Raw genomic sequence first — 15,382 nt, 5'->3', positions numbered from 1 at the left:
ACTTATCCTTACTATGTGTACCTATATGGTGTTTTACATTTTATCTACTTCATTTTTTTATTATTTATTATTTATTTATTTTTGCGGTACGCGGGCCTCTCACTGTTGGGGCCTCTCACTGTTGGGGCCTCTCACTGTTGGGGCCTCTCCCATTGCAGAGCACTGGCTCCGGACGCGCAGGCTCAGCGGCCATGGCTCATGGGCCCAGCCGCTCCGCGGCACGTGGGATCTTCCCGGACCGGGGCACGAACCCGTGTCCCCTGCATCGGCAGGCGGACTCTCAACCACTGCGACACCAGTGAAGCCCCTTAGTTTTTAATTAATGGAAATAAACTTGAACTACTTTAAGCAAACATGCACACAAACAAAACATCATCAACGACAAAACAAAACAAAACAAAAAGACAGGGCTTCACTGGTGGCGCAGTGGTTGAGAGCCTGCCTGCCGATGCAGGGGACACAGGTTCGTGCCCCGGTCCGGGAAGATCCCACATGCCGCGGAGCCTATGCTCCGCAACGGGAGTGGCCACAACAGTGAGAGGCCTGCGTACTGCAAAAAAAACCAAAACACACAAACAAAAAACATTTATTCTAAGGATTCTGGGGGTATCTAAGGGAACCCACAGACAGGAGGGCAGTCCTGCTTTAAGAGTTGAGAATAGGAACCGGGAAACGCACAAGAATCCCATATGCTATTCTTTTTGTCCTCTTCTGCTTTCTAGCACATCTGCTTCATCCTTCTCTCCTTCTACACAGACTAGCTTTCTCAGCTCCTGAATTGACATGGTAATTCATGGCTTTCCTACAGCTTCTGAGTTCACTGCAAGTCCAGCCACAAGCAGGGACTCATTGTCTCTGTTTCAAGTGCAAAATCTTGGGAGAATCTGATTGGCCTACCTTGGATCAGGTCCCCATCCTTTGCCTAGTCAGTATAATGTAACCAGGCTTCCAGCCTTCGCTGGGTGGGGTTTAACCTTTCTCCCAAAGGAGGCAGTTCCCAAAGGCAGAGGGAGAGGTATCTATAACTACTTTAAGAACTAATCTACCCAGTAACTTATAACAAATGTCTTGTGATCTTATTTTGAGAATAAAGAGATGTAAACTGTTGAAAATATTGATTTATATCAACATAGGGTAAAACATTTATCACTAATTAAATACACAGATAATGTCTAGTACCATTCAGTCAACAAATATTTACTGCCTACTGTGTGCCAGGCACTATGGTAGGTACTCTCAAGCTAGCAGTGAACAAAACATAAAATCTCCTCCCCCATGAAACTTACATTTTACTTTAAGTTAATGCACAGCTGTCTGCGCCAAGGCAAGGGCTAACATAATTTAATTAAATAATTAAATGATTTCTTCAGCTTTTTTTTTTTCCAGAACAGAATTATTGAGTTATAGTTTTAGGAAGAAAAGAAAAATCTGTAGATCAGGGATTCATAGACTATTAGATTAGACTATTATTTAGACTACTTATTTGCCTGCCAAATAAAATTTTTAGGTAAAATACATGATTTGGGAGGACTCATAGCTTTCACTACTTTTTAGTTTGCCAAATAAGTGTATAAAAACAAACAAACAGGGCTTCCCTGGTGGCGCAGTGGTTGAGAGTCCGCCTGCCGATGCAGGGGACACGGGTTCGCGCCCCGGTCCGGGAAGATCCCACATGCCGCGGAGCGGCTGGGCCCATGAGCCATGGCTGCTGAGCCTGCGCGTCCGGAGCCAGTGCTCTGCAATGGGAGAGGCCACAACAGTGAGAGGCCCGCGTACAGAAAAAAAAAAAAAAAAAAAAAAACACACTACCATATACTATCATCATTATTTCATATAAGGAAAGAGATTTCAGTATCTTAACATGGAAAGAGAAAGACAGTCTCTGAATAAAGGACCATTTTTTCCCAAGAGAGGACATCTGGCTACTCTACATGAACAGACTGTTCTTACTCTTCTCATCTGGCAGCTGCCTAGGGAAAACTTCACAGGTTCATGGACCTGCATTTGGTAACTATCGTTCCAGACTATAGAGTCTGAGTCGGCAAACAAAACAAACAAAAGCGGTTTGCCTTTTTTGTCTGAATTTATGGGCCAGTTAACCCATGTATAGTCACAATTTGGTGGAAAAAAAACACAACTAATCAGAATTATTGCTTGGAAAGATAACTTTAAAAAAGCACTGAACTAACTGATTGATTCAAACAAAATGATGGATGTAAGAGTTCTTAGGAAGCAGTCTTTGTCTTCCCAGATACTAAAAGCACTCCAACATTAAATAGTGATACACACTTGGGACTTCCCTAGAGGTCCAGTGGTTAAGACTCTGAGCTTCCACCGCAGGAGGCTCGGGTTCAACCCCTGGTGTAGGAACTAAGATCCCACGTGCCATGCAGCATGGCCAAAAAAAAAAAAAATAGTGATGACATACTGTATTCAATAAACAAATTAGTCAGTTTAATACTCAAAGCACAGAGCATTTTATAAAATAATTATTTTCATATAATATACTGGATGACAGGCAATTAAAGCAGCTACTCAGTTTCCGGAATTTAATTTCCACAGGGTCTATAACCTCTAGAAGGACCTCTGGCTTGCTTTGGCAGCAAGATAACTTCTAAGAGTTTAACTTTGCCCTTCAATTATCTGAATAGGTAGATTGTCAAAGTTATAAATACATGTTGTCTTTTCATTTGTTAGCTTGCTTTAAAACGACCAGTGGTCTCCTCTCTACCCATATTCAATCACCACTTGTACAGTGGAAGATCTTTTTGAGGTTTTAAGCCAAAATATTAACATAGTCCTTAAGTCCTCTGGACCTTGTCTTTGTTACCTCTACCCTAATCAAGTTACTGCAAATCTGTCTCTTGGCTCTGGAGCTGGTGTCTAGAGGCTGACCAGGCACAATTTGAATCTTTTGTGATAGGAATTGGAGTTCAATTTCACCAATGAAACACTGTTGGAATCAGAACTTAAATCAATGCTGAATAGCCAGAATATAAGAACTTAGAGTAATTTGAGTAGAATGGAAGCTAGATGTTATTAACGTTCCCTATTAACTGGAAGAAAATGTTACAGAGGATGCTCTCAGCCTAGATCATCTTGCCAGTTTCCAAAAGTGAGTGATGGGTGGGCAGATCTCAAATCCAATCAAAGAAAACCAGAAGCAGATGTGTATGATATAGAAATTCTTGAGCTTGGGATCTTTTTCAACTTGGAACTTAAATCTCAAGTGAAATTTCGACAGGATGGTGTAGGCAAGTAGGCACTTTGGTAGGAGTGCAGACTGGCACAGCTGCTATAAAGAACTTAGAATTAGCCAAATTACAAACGCACATCTTTGGATTTAGCAATTCCACTTCTAGTTCATCCTACTAGTGACCATTTTTCGAAGCTTTTCATTGCAGCATTGATTATTACAGCAAGACTGGAAATAACAGCAATACCAATTTTTTAATGGGACTGGTTAAATAGATTATGGTACAGTCTAACCGTGGATCACTATGCATGTGGGTATTAGAAGAGACAACGTTTTATGAACAGATATGAACTGATCTCCAATTTATGTTAGACTAAAAATGCACTGTTTGCACATTGTGTAAAAAGGCTAATTCATAAAATATACATCTTTTCTTTTATGTTCATAGAATATCTCTGGAGGGTCATAAGAAACTTTTAACATTGCTGGTGAACTGGAAGGCTTCTAGAGATGGGTGGACTTTTTTCACTATATGAATGAATGCCCCTTGTTACCTTTTGAATTTTGAGACAAGAAAATTCGCATATATGCACATAGGTGAAGGACAAGGCCCTACATTTGGTGGCACAATGAGAAAGCAGGTGAGTTCCACTTCAAAGTCAAATACCCGGTTCCGCCCTTGGCAGTTAAGATTGTTACTGTGTGACACAAGTCTGAAATGTGTCACAACCATCTCCAACCCTCAAGTCGATTTTTCCTTCCGTTTGTTTCTGAAATCAGGCAGGTTTCGGAACTGCTAGCAAACCTGGCATTCTTTCGAAAACACCAAAAACACTTTTGCTTTCGTTGTAACAGAGGGAAGGTGGCTAAAACATCAGGCCAAGGAACATTTTATCCTAAATGAGATTCAGTGTTTTTGAAAGTGCTCGATAGCCATAAAGCTGTAGAAATACGAAGTGCTACTCAGTAGAGTTAGTTATAATTATCATACCACACCTCAATGCAGTCTCGAGAGTAACATCCCACCCTCAGGATTGCACTTTCCCTCGCCAAACCTGGCTTCCCCTTCTGGCTCCGCCCCTCCTCCCTCCCTCCCTCCTTCCCCTCCTCCTTCCCCTCCTCCTCCTTCTCTATTTGCCCCTCCCTGCGCTTGGCGGGACGTTTCCTCGCGTGACTACGTAAGTGCAGAAGGCGCACTGCAGCTCCCTGGGCTGAGGGACAGCAGGGTTTACTCTGTCCTCTAATCTCTATGATCCTCTTTGTGACCCGTCGGATAGCACCGACGTCTCAGAGTTCCATGCCGATAATCCTCCACGCCGACAGAGGACAGTGCAAAAAGCTGATGTTCTCGCGAGAGGCGCGGAGTTCTCCCCAAGTACTGAGAGCGGGAGCGCAAGCGCGCTCAGGGGTGCACTGTCGCTGGAGGGAAGACGCGACTCGGCTGAAGCTTGGGGGGAGTGCGCGTGCGCCTTCGCGAGTTCTGCGCTGCCGGGGCCGCGGTGTGAGTGCCGGTGGGAGACAGACGTGCGGGCCGCGGGAATGTTCCGAAAGGCCCGGCGAGTGAACGTGCGTAAGCGGAATGACTCGGAGGAGGAGGAGCGAGAACGCGATGAGGAGCAGGAGCCGCCGCCGTTGCTGCCGCCGCCGGGCACCGGCGAAGAGCCGGGCCCCGGCGGCGGCGACAGGGCCCCCGGGGGGGAGTCGCTGCTGGGCCCGGGGCTGCCTCCGCCTTCCGCGCTGACCTCGGGCCCCGGGATTGAAGCCGGGGGCTGCTTCCCGGGAGGCGCGGAGCCCGGCAACGGGCTGAAGCCGCGCAAGAGGCCACGAGAGAACAAAGAGGTGCCCCGGGCCAGCCTGCTCAGCTTCCAGGATGAGGACGAAGGTAACCTTCGCGCTTCGACCTCCCAGATCCCGACATCCCTACCCCGCGCATCCACCTCGAGTCCCCGCATTCCCTGGGCTCCCAGCTTCAGCCCCCGGCAACGGAGCCTCTTCCCGCCCGACCCGCTGCACACTGTCCCCGCCTCCGGCCTTCTGCTCTGGCTGGGGACGTGTTCCCGCGCCGCCACCAGCCTTTTCTTAACTACCGCCTCCTTCTCATCGTCCTCCCGTGCATCTCCTATTCCTGGATCTCAGATCAGTCATTCTGGGTTTTTCAAGTGGAAATTCAGTGTTCCCTGTCCTGCTGCTTTTAACTGGCGGGTGTGTTTTAGGGAGAACTCGAGTCAGGTCCCCAGACTGCTCTTGGTACGTTCTCTGAGCCCTCTGTAGGTCACCGTGCCCACCCCTTTTGCCGTTCTCGTCCTGGTTAGACATCCTTGACCGGGAAGGCCGGGTGTGTAAGGAGTACTCGGTCTGGGAACAGACGCCCGGAGTTGAAGCTCTGGTTCTGAGTCACCTGGGGCCAGTCCCTTGCGATCGCGGAGCCTCAGTTTATCCGTAAAAGTAAACAGGGGTACAGATGTGCGGCCTTCCTCGCATTGACATTTGGACAATGAAGAGAGAGAGTGTAATGGTATTTCAGGGCAGTTTATCCAGTCTGGTGTGAGGGGCCAGGCTACAGTGGATTTAGATTTCTGATCGTAAATGAGCCTTAAATCTTAAACCGTTTTACCTCCCGAATTGTTGAGTGTGTGTTTATATAACCCAAGTAAGTCCATGTTATGAAGCATCTCGATGCGGGATGCTTTCTTGTTTCCAGTAATAGGCAGTTTCTCTTTGGCTTTCCTGTTGTTTTTTATCTTAAGTTTGAGAGGAGTACAGGCACATTCTTGATTTTAATGATACAGGGACAACTTGGCAAAGTGCGTTTGACTTTTAAAGTTTTCAAATCAAGGATGATGGATACGTCATCAAAACTTATTTTTGAGAAGTGATTAGCTCTCGGCTTAGTCTTGAAATAACAGTATGTCAGTTTGTGATGAATGTAGAGTTACTCGGATTTGACAGCTCTGTAAACTAGCACCTTTTGATTTTGGATGTTTTGTTTCGGATACCTTAATAATGTGATAATCAGGTGCTTTTTCAATGAATTTTTCTTCCTCCTGCAATAGATGATTCAAGGAAGACAGTAGGACACAGGACAATTTTTTGCAGTTACATGTGTTTTGCCTTTTAAAAAGTCTCAAATTGGCATTATTCCAGATTAACTTATGAAGTTGACTCAGTTTTTGAGAACCTATTACAGATTTGAAATAATTTCAAGTTATGTAATGATTTGGCGTGTATGAGTATATATTTGGAAAAATTTGAAAGTTAGAATGGAAAACACTGTCTGAAAATGGTTACTACAGACTTCGTTTAATTTCTTTTTTTAAGAAAGTGAAGAAGTTTTCAAAGTGAAGAAATCAAGTTATAGCAAAAAGATAGTAAAATTGCTTAAGAAAGAATATAAAGAAGATCTTGAAAAATCGAAGATTAAGACAGAAATCAACTCATCAGCTGACAGTGAGTACCAAACGAATATGATTCTTTTGAAATGACAAAATGAAACTGTTTCTCACAGGGTTTGAATGGATTTGGTATATATAGTGAACTTGTTCAGTTGACTTTGTCGTTGTCAAGGGTACAAATTGAGTAACGATACAGTTCTTTTAATTATAACACAATTGCATTGTAAATGCATTTTTTAAAAAGACGGAACCACAGGAATGTTTCTGCTGCAATGACTAAATTGTCTCCCAATTTTCCTACTAGTGTTCCAACTGCTGTTGAACAGAGAAGGGAGGTTTCGCACTTAAACCTGAGATACAGGTTTATTCCTATTTGAAGGAGTGCTGTGCAAATTCCCGTACTTGTATTTTGTAGAGACAAGCTTTCGATTCCTTTGGTGTTATTTACACAGTTGGCTTAACCCTTAGAGAACTTTTAGGAATGCCCTAAGTCTAATGTTGATAATACTCCCATTCAGCAACCTTATCAGCTACACAGATAAAGACTCCTCAGTGTGTGGCCCCTGCCTGCGTTGTACAGACATCTCTCATGTCCTCTCACAATCTAAGTTAAAATTTTTAAGCAGTTATTTGTCCTTAGGAAAGTGGTTCCATTATAATATGCTAATATGACTGCACGTGCTTTAGGGAAATATTTTTATTTTATGGAATTAAAGATAGAATTATTATTTCCCAGTTCTCCACTATATGCTTAATGTGGAAAAGTATGTCCTTATATCTCAAATTTGCAATCTTATTTTGGAGACAGCATCACTTAAATGTATAACTGGACCCAGTATTTGGCAAAGTGTCCGGTGAAGGTTAACTACATTTTTTTTTAGAGGTGGGTGAAGGAATGCTTCCTAGATAAAGTGGAATTTGAAGCCGGCTTTTTGATAATTTAAATACCAAAGGCTAGGGGAGCTATGGGGATATTAAAGATTAATGTGACCTAGGCTGTTTTGGAAAAGAGCAAGTATGCCTGACAGGCCAAAGTAGATGATTTGTGGAGGAAGCGGAGGTTTAGGGTGAAAGGTACGTTGCTGACAGAATGTGAAGGATGTTTACTATCTAGTAAGGGATTTAGGGTTGCTGTTTCAGTGGGCTGCAAGATGCCGACATGATGAATGCCTTTTGAAATCTTAACCTGGTGTTAGCATGCAGCATGGATTGGCACGGGGATAGATTGGAGGCCTAAAGCAGTTTAAAAGCAAGGGCCAGCTTTAATCCATTAGTAGTGGGTTTAAAAAGGTCTCAGTTGAGCAAGACGGAGGCTTTTCCTGACTCAGTGGGAAATTGTGGATGAGTTAAAAATGTTTGCTGTGGGTGTGGGAAAAGAAATAGTAAAAGATGATATGAGAAGTATTGCAAGGGAAGAATTGGTAGACCTAATGTATGAGTCAGCTGTTGGATTTAAAAGAAATAGTCAGATTTGAGCTTTTGTGCCAGGTGAGATAATAATTATGTATGATATACAGAAATAGGGAATGCAGGTGGGAGGAGGAGGGTTTTTAGGGGAACTGATTATTTTTGACTCTAGGAAGCTGCTTCATTTTTTCCAGATCTCTTGAGAACCAGCTGTGTACGATGAAATCGAACAAGGAAGGTCAGGAAAAGTGAGAACTGAGAAAGGACCATTTACTGTTGGGTTAAGAAATTGAAGCAAGTACAAGGTTTTTGAAGCCACCTTCTGTGACCTCTTCTATCTTCTACTTTCATATAACGGATTTCCTACTCACCCAATAACTCAATTAATGTCCTCTCCAAAGGTGGAGCCTCTGTGTTATATAGATCGTCATCCCTGAAGTGATGGCGCTCTGTATCTCTGCTCATTCATCAAATCACAATCCCAGGCTTTTCCTACCCCAGCCCTCCTTAGACAGGCAGAGGTGCGTTACCTTGAAAACAAGGGTAGTATCAGTCTACTTTTGTGATATTCCTAAAATAATGAGTTTACCTTTAAACTTGAATTTGAGTAGAAATGGCCAGTGAAGAGTTGGAGATGTAGATTTAGATATGGTGCTCATTGAGGTGATAATTAAACCCAGAGTAAATGGAGTTGATGAGGGAGTAGCATAAAGGAAAAATTCCTGAGGACCAAAGACTTCTACCTGTAATAAGCATACACGTAGAGAAGAGGGTTTGCTGAAGAGATAAAAAGAATCATAAAGTCCAAAGGAGAAAAGATAGGAAAGTTTCAAGATGATGATTGTCAGTTGTGTGAAATAGTATCAGAAAGGTCAGGAAAAAAAAGGGCTGAGGAAGGGCTATTGGCAGGGTTGCTGTGTTTTTTTCCGGAGGAGGGCATCTGGCAAAAGAGGCTAGTTTACTTGCCAAGCTCTGTGCCTGTTTGGAGGAAGGAACATCTTTTACTAAATTGCTCAGTGATACTGTACGAATTAGCCGTGGCTGCAGCCTTTGGGTTAGTTGGTGAGCTTGGAATGGGAGAAATCAAAGGCTGTTTGCCAGGGTTGAGGCATGCAAATTGGTGAGGAAGGGGTGGGTAGCAGCTCTGCACTGCTGCTTTGGGAAGTTTGGCAGAGGGAGAAGGAAAGGACAGTAGAGAAACAACTGGGATCAAGTAGAAGTTCTTTTGCTAAAGAGAAGCCTGTGTGTCTTTGTAGACAGAAGAGAGGAGAGGGAGAGCCTGACCCCCACCTCCTTTCAGATTATGTTAAACTCTGAATCTGTCCAAATGAGTTCACTTCCATTTTCAAATTTGGAGCAATCATAATTTCAGTTTATATATTCTTCATAATATTATGACCAAGAATTTTATCGCATTAATTTTTCAGTGTAGTTTGTTGTTTAAAATCATGTAATCAATCATCCAAATGATACATAGTTAGACTACTATTAACTAGACTTCCATATATCGGTGTTTATTTCCTTGTGTTAAATGTATACTTATAAATAAAACAGCTGCAAACCTAAAAAAAAATCATTCAAAGTAGAGAGAATATTTGTGACAGCAAGTTTCTTAAAGTAGTAGTCAAAGAAATTGAGGCACAAAAGGAGCCTAGAAAAGGTTAGTTAGCATCTCTTTATAAAGCTGTCTGGAAGGATAATATATGACCAAGTAACAAAAATTCACCTGTCAGCCATGTTTCGGACTTGTATTTGCTCAATCACAAGCAAATACTTATCAACTTATTTGAAACACTGAATCTTTTGAAGTCTGCAGAAATCTTTATCTGGGCATATCTGATCTAGTAAACCTTCTTGTAGTTCTGTTTCGTCTGTAAAAGCCATTGATGTAGTGTAGATTGAGAGCAGAAGGAAATGTGTAGTTCTTGACTACATCTATCTTTATACATCTGATTAAACTGAGTTTTAAAATCTCGTAGCCTTAGAAGTCACTTCAGAGGGAGTCTGTGGCTAACGAGGTAGGATGGTAAATTTAAAAAACTAAAGAGCCTTAAAGCAGAATGACCTAAATCTTCTCAGTAAAGCTGGGGGGCGGGGGGAGTCATTATCCCCAGCACTCTTCTTTAGGGAAGTAGAATATGGTTTGAGAAGAACTAAGAACTTTTGAAGCAGTTTTGGGGAGGGAGGGGAGCATGCTAGGGAAACAACAGAAGTTTATCTTTCATATTTGGAATGAACCTTCGTTTTACTCTTCCATTATATTCATGGTGCCTCTTGTGTGCATTGCCAGGTTCAGTGCTTCAAGGTGAAAAACACTGATTTTCTGAGTTTTGCCTGGGAAGGGTGTAATAGGACTATTTAGTTATAAGTAAAGTAAACCGTTTGGTGTGAAGTAAACCACTGTAACGGTCTTGAAACTGGCCTTGGGAATGGCCTGAGAACTAGAGAGCTCTCTCCTCTGTCCACGCGGCCAAGTACGGCTACTCCACCACTCCCTTCCTAGTTTGCATATGGTTTTTAGTGCCACCTAGTCTCTGTGTCCCAATTCCAGATTGCCAGAAAAATCAAGTTTAGTCACACATCCACTCTTAAACATTCAGTCATGGCAATGGGGTCAGGGGCTTACACAGTGTAAATGTGACTTTTGGGTCTCAACCCTTCAGACGATGGGTGACAAATGGCTGTGAACTAAGACGATACCCCATAAAGTGTTCATTACAGAGAGGTTTATCTGGTCTGTAATCTTTGTTCTTGATAGAAAGCTGCCTCAAGTGGGCTTAGAGTTTAACGAAATACTGACATGTAAAGTGAAATAATGCTTCCAAGAGGTTTGAACAGTTACCTATGAGAGTTTAGAGGGAGAAACAGTTAGTTTTGATAAACTAGTAAAATTTTGATAAAATTAAAGGTAGCGAGCTTCCCTGGTGGCGCAGTGGTTGAGAGTCCGCCTGCCGATGCAGGGGACGCGGGTTCGTGCCCCGGTCCGGGAGGATCCCACGTGCCGCGGAGCGGCTGGGCCCCGTGAGCCACGGCCGCTGAGCCTGCGCGTCCGGAGCCTGTGCTCCCCAACGGGAGAGGCCACAACAGTGAGAGGCCTGCGTAGCGCAGAAAAAAAAAAAAAAAAATTAAAGGTAGCGATTGGGCAGGCCTCATGCATCCCTGCCGTCCCCTGTATTGTTGTTCCCTCCCAATTGTGTTCATTGTGGTTATTCATTTTCACACATCAGTGGTTTTAGTTTTTTATAAACAATTAAAATAGTTCAGGCTTTAATGAATTGAGCCCATAATTGCATTAGAAGTGACTCCTTAATTTATGGATCTTGTTTTAGATATATTTTATTACTTTTTTCAAAAATGTAGGCGAACCTCCTTTGGACAAAACAGGTCATGTTAAGGACACCAGTCAAGAAGATGGAGTTATCATCAGTGAACACGGGGAAGATGAAATGGATATGGAAAGCGAGAAGGAGGAAGAAAAGCCAAAGGCTGCCGGAGCCTTTTCAAATGCTTTATCTTCTTTGAATGTTCTCCGTCCAGGTGTGTACTTGCAAATTCTCCTTAGAACTGAAGTAAGCCCTCAAGAATGAGCTGTCTGTAAAGGTGGTCGTTAAGGAAGGAGTTAGCAAAGTGGTGTTTCTTATGACATCCCTCTTTGAAGCCAGGTTGTTTCATTTTGCAAATACAGAAAGTAAGAAAACGAGAAACTTCCCAACTTTCCAAGTTCATTCTCAGACGGGCCGTTTTATTATCAAAGCAAATGTAGGGCTTCAGGTAAATGGTACTAAAGTCCTTCTTTTATGTATTTCAGATTAAGATTTTAACTTTTTTAAGAACGGCTACCAAAAGCAATTGCTGCTAGTTTTATGTTCACACTTTTTTTTTCTTTAACTTTTATAGAAATAATTTGTAGATATATTCACTGGCTAATCAGCCTTTGAATAAAGAAATGCTTAGTAGGCAAATTTAAATTATGAAGAGGAACCATTTAACTCATTATAAAATCTAAAAATACTTATTCTGTGGGAATTCCCTAGCGCTTTCACTGCTGTGGGCCGGGGTTCAATCCCTGGTCGGGGAACTAATATCCCACAGGCTGCGCAGGGTGGCCAAAAAATAATAATAAATTAAAAAAAAATAAAAATGCTTACTCTGGGTTTGCAAAGTTGTGAAAAGTTATGTGTATGGTTCTAGTAGCATTCTAATTGGTACAGTCTTTATGGGAAGCAGTTGGACAATATGAATCAGTAGATTTCAAATGTTCTTAGTCTTTGACCCTGTAATTCCATAGCGAGAAATTTATCCAAGGAAATAATGTTCTTATTGCAACGTTTTTTGCAATGAGCAACATTTAGAAAATGTCTAGCAGGAGAGGAGTGGCTTAGTAAGTTAAGGTGCATTTACATGATGGGATATTACATAGCTGTTTAAATAACAATTTGAAGAGTAGCAAGGCATTAATTTTTACTGTAGGTGAAAATGTCAATTAATTTGATTATGTAGTAGATTATGCTTTATTGAGTGAGTGTTGTAAACCACTAAAAATTATGTTTATGCAGAACAACATGGGAAAAAGCTTATGTTTTAATATGAAGAAAAAATTAGATACAGAATTATATATTCAGTGTGCTTACAGGTCAACTGAAAACTATTTGCAAGAGAAATATACTCTAAATCTAATAGTGTTTTTTAGCGTGGAGGATTGTAGATACCTTTTTTGTTTTTATTTGTTTTCTGGTTTAGTAATAAATGTGATTTTATTGCTTTCGTCTACTTCTTAAAAATGAAAAAATATAGCATTAAAATAAAAGTGCTTTGGTGGATTTTCCCTTACCCCCTTTCCTGTACATATTGCCATTATACATATTTTTTAGTTTCCCTAGCGACTTTTACTTTCATTTACACTAAACTAAAAATAAATCAGTTGTTTTGCAGGCGCAGTTTGGGAAGGGGCGCGGGGATGCCAGCAGATAACATTAGAGCATCACTGTGACAAGGTTGTCTTGAGGAGATTCACTTATCTTTCATATTTTCAAGAAAATAGAAACTTTATTCCCTACTATTGCATAGTTTATAATCCTCACCATTTGTTTCCAGGAGAAATTCCAGATGCAGCTTTTATACACGCTGCAAGGAAGAAGCGTCAGATGGCCCGGGAATTGGGAGATCTCACTCCTCATGACGGTGAGCCTGGTAAAGGCCGCCTTGTTAGAGAAGACGAGAATGATGCCAGTGACGATGAAGACGATGATGAGAAACGCCGCATCGTTTTTTCTGTGAAAGAAAAATCACAAAGACAGAAAATTGCGGAGGAGATAGGTAACTTGATTTAATGGGACAGTAAGCCTGTTTCATTGCTATTAACTATAATTTAATACTACAATCAACTAAAAAGTATCTATACTTATTTACCTATGTTTAATGTTAGAGAACTTTTCTTGCTTGGGTGCAAGTGTCTTATTGGAATGTTTTGAAAAGTGTAGCATGATTTTGGTAGCTAGTGTTTGTTGAGCACTGTGTGACCAGTATTGCGCTAAGCACGTAACATACATAAATATATGTAATTGGCTCTTCATTCTTAGGAGGCATTAGGTTTCCAGCGGTTAGGAAACCTATCTGAGGTTTTAATTGTTACATTGATACTGCCTTTTGCTTAAGGTATGCTGTGTGTTAAAACAAGCAAAAGCAGAAGTATCAAATGCGGGAGAGATCATAATAGACATTTTAGCTTCAGTAAGATTGAGTTAATGCCAATAGTTTTGCTTGATTTTTGTGAAATATCAGGGTAGCATCTCTTCCCCCGCTGTTTTTTTGGAATTATTTACTTTGCTGCTCTTGGCTATAGGTATTGAGGGGAGTGATGATGATGCTTTAGTAACCGGAGAACAAGATGAAGAGCTCAGCCGATGGGAACAGGAGCAGATAAGAAAAGGAATTAATATCCCTCAGGTAAGAACCGAAGAATTAAACTTCAAAAATTAAAAAAAAGAAATTAAAAAAAACTTTAGCTTATTTTGTTAAAGTAAAAACACATTGCACGTTGAATTGATCCTTTGTCATTCATTCAAGTAACGTAATGAGGAAAATTATATAAAGTTATGTATCCAGTAAGCTGTTAGAAGAAGCTATATTATATATTGCCTTTTACCATCTAAATGATGGAAGAATTTCTGGTTTCTTAGGTAACTGTTTCTCTAACTGGTCCTTCAGCCGGCAGCACCAGCATCATATGGAAGCTTGTTAGAAATGCAAATTCTCACCCTCCCGAGTGAGACCTAGTGAATGAGAAACCCTGGGGGTGGGGCCCTGCCATCTGTTTAACAAGTCCTCTGGGTGATTCTGTTGCTCTTAAAGTTTGGAAACCACTGTACAGATAAGGTGTTCCTTTCCTATAGAGCTCACTTTTTTCTGACTTTAAAAATTATTTTGTAGAAGATGGATTTCTCAGGAATGCAAAAATCTTATTGTAGATGAAAAATACCTTCCTCAATAGTTGTAACAATTTATTTTATAGAAGTAAGTAGTACAGTGGAAATACCACATAAAACTTTTTTGGTTGCTAGTGTTTTGACACAATTTAATGTCCCTAACTCTAAACTTCTTTGTTATTGTTTCCCCGCAAGTTACTAGAAATGAATCCAGTAATCGCATAGGACTAGAAATGAATCCAGCCCTACTTTTATCTGATTTTGAGGAGCTCTGCAATTACTTATTTTAGTTACATACTATTTGGAAAATGGGTATAGCTTTTATTGTTAGTGGGTTTTTTTGTTTGTTTGTTTAACACTAAAGGCATGGGATTTTTCTTTTCATAGTTTCAGCTACTAGTTTTAATATACATCCCATTTCTTTTCTAGGTTCAAGCAAGTCAGCCCACTGAAGTGAACATGTACTACCAGAACACTTACCAGACAATGCCTTACGGTTCATCCTATGGCATTCCTTATAGCTACACAGCCTACGGACCATCCGATGCCAAATCTCAAAAAACAGATAATACAGTCCCTTTCAAAACTCCCAGTAATGAGATGACTCCCGTTACTATTGATTTGGTAAAGAAACAGCTTAAAGACAGGTAGGGCAGATCAACTTCTTAAAGACCTGTCCTCTAGCTTTCCGTTCCCTCAGGCAACATGTAGTCTGGGGTAGCAGATGCAGAATATCGGCAAAGAAGATTCACTGGCCTGTCTTCAAAAGCTAAACCGAAGACGACTTCATACTTTGTTCTGCTACCTTCTTGGATTACTTCTGTGGAAGCCTCGAAAAGTTTTTAAAAATACCACTCCGTGATCTTGTTGAAGACAGTTCTGAATTTGCACCTCTTGGACTCTGAAAAAGTGTAGTCAAGATATGGGGGGAAAAACGAAACAGTGAGATTTTGGTTAGCCCA

The 15,382-nt window shown here is 41.3% G+C and overlaps 1 protein-coding gene across 2 annotated transcripts in view; it reads left to right on the top strand.

The window, feature by feature from the left end:
- Positions 1–4,559: 4,559 nt before the first annotated feature.
- Positions 4,560–15,382, top strand: part of PAXBP1 (PAX3 and PAX7 binding protein 1) — a 35,480-nt gene continuing 24,657 nt past the window's right edge. The window contains exons 1-6 of one of the 2 annotated variants that reach the window (XR_003004966.1): positions 4,560–5,078; positions 6,515–6,643; positions 11,356–11,532; positions 13,090–13,311; positions 13,838–13,941; positions 14,850–15,067. Coding sequence is in view for 1 of the 2 variants with exons in the window: in XM_024758198.1 (XP_024613966.1) it covers positions 4,736–5,078; positions 6,515–6,643; positions 11,356–11,532; positions 13,090–13,311; positions 13,838–13,941; positions 14,850–15,067 (1,193 nt within the window). In the remaining variant the exon portion in view is untranslated. The remainder of the gene's footprint in view (positions 5,079–6,514; positions 6,644–11,355; positions 11,533–13,089; positions 13,312–13,837; positions 13,942–14,849; positions 15,068–15,382) is intronic. The other variant, XM_024758198.1, reaches the window with a different exon arrangement.

The sequence above is a fragment of the Neophocaena asiaeorientalis genome, unplaced genomic scaffold (genome assembly GCF_003031525.2).
Source record: "Neophocaena asiaeorientalis asiaeorientalis breed wild unplaced genomic scaffold, Neophocaena_asiaeorientalis_V1.1 scaffold45, whole genome shotgun sequence".
Lineage (NCBI taxonomy): Eukaryota > Metazoa > Chordata > Mammalia > Artiodactyla > Phocoenidae > Neophocaena > Neophocaena asiaeorientalis.
This window is presented reverse-complemented; position numbering and strand designations above follow the sequence as displayed.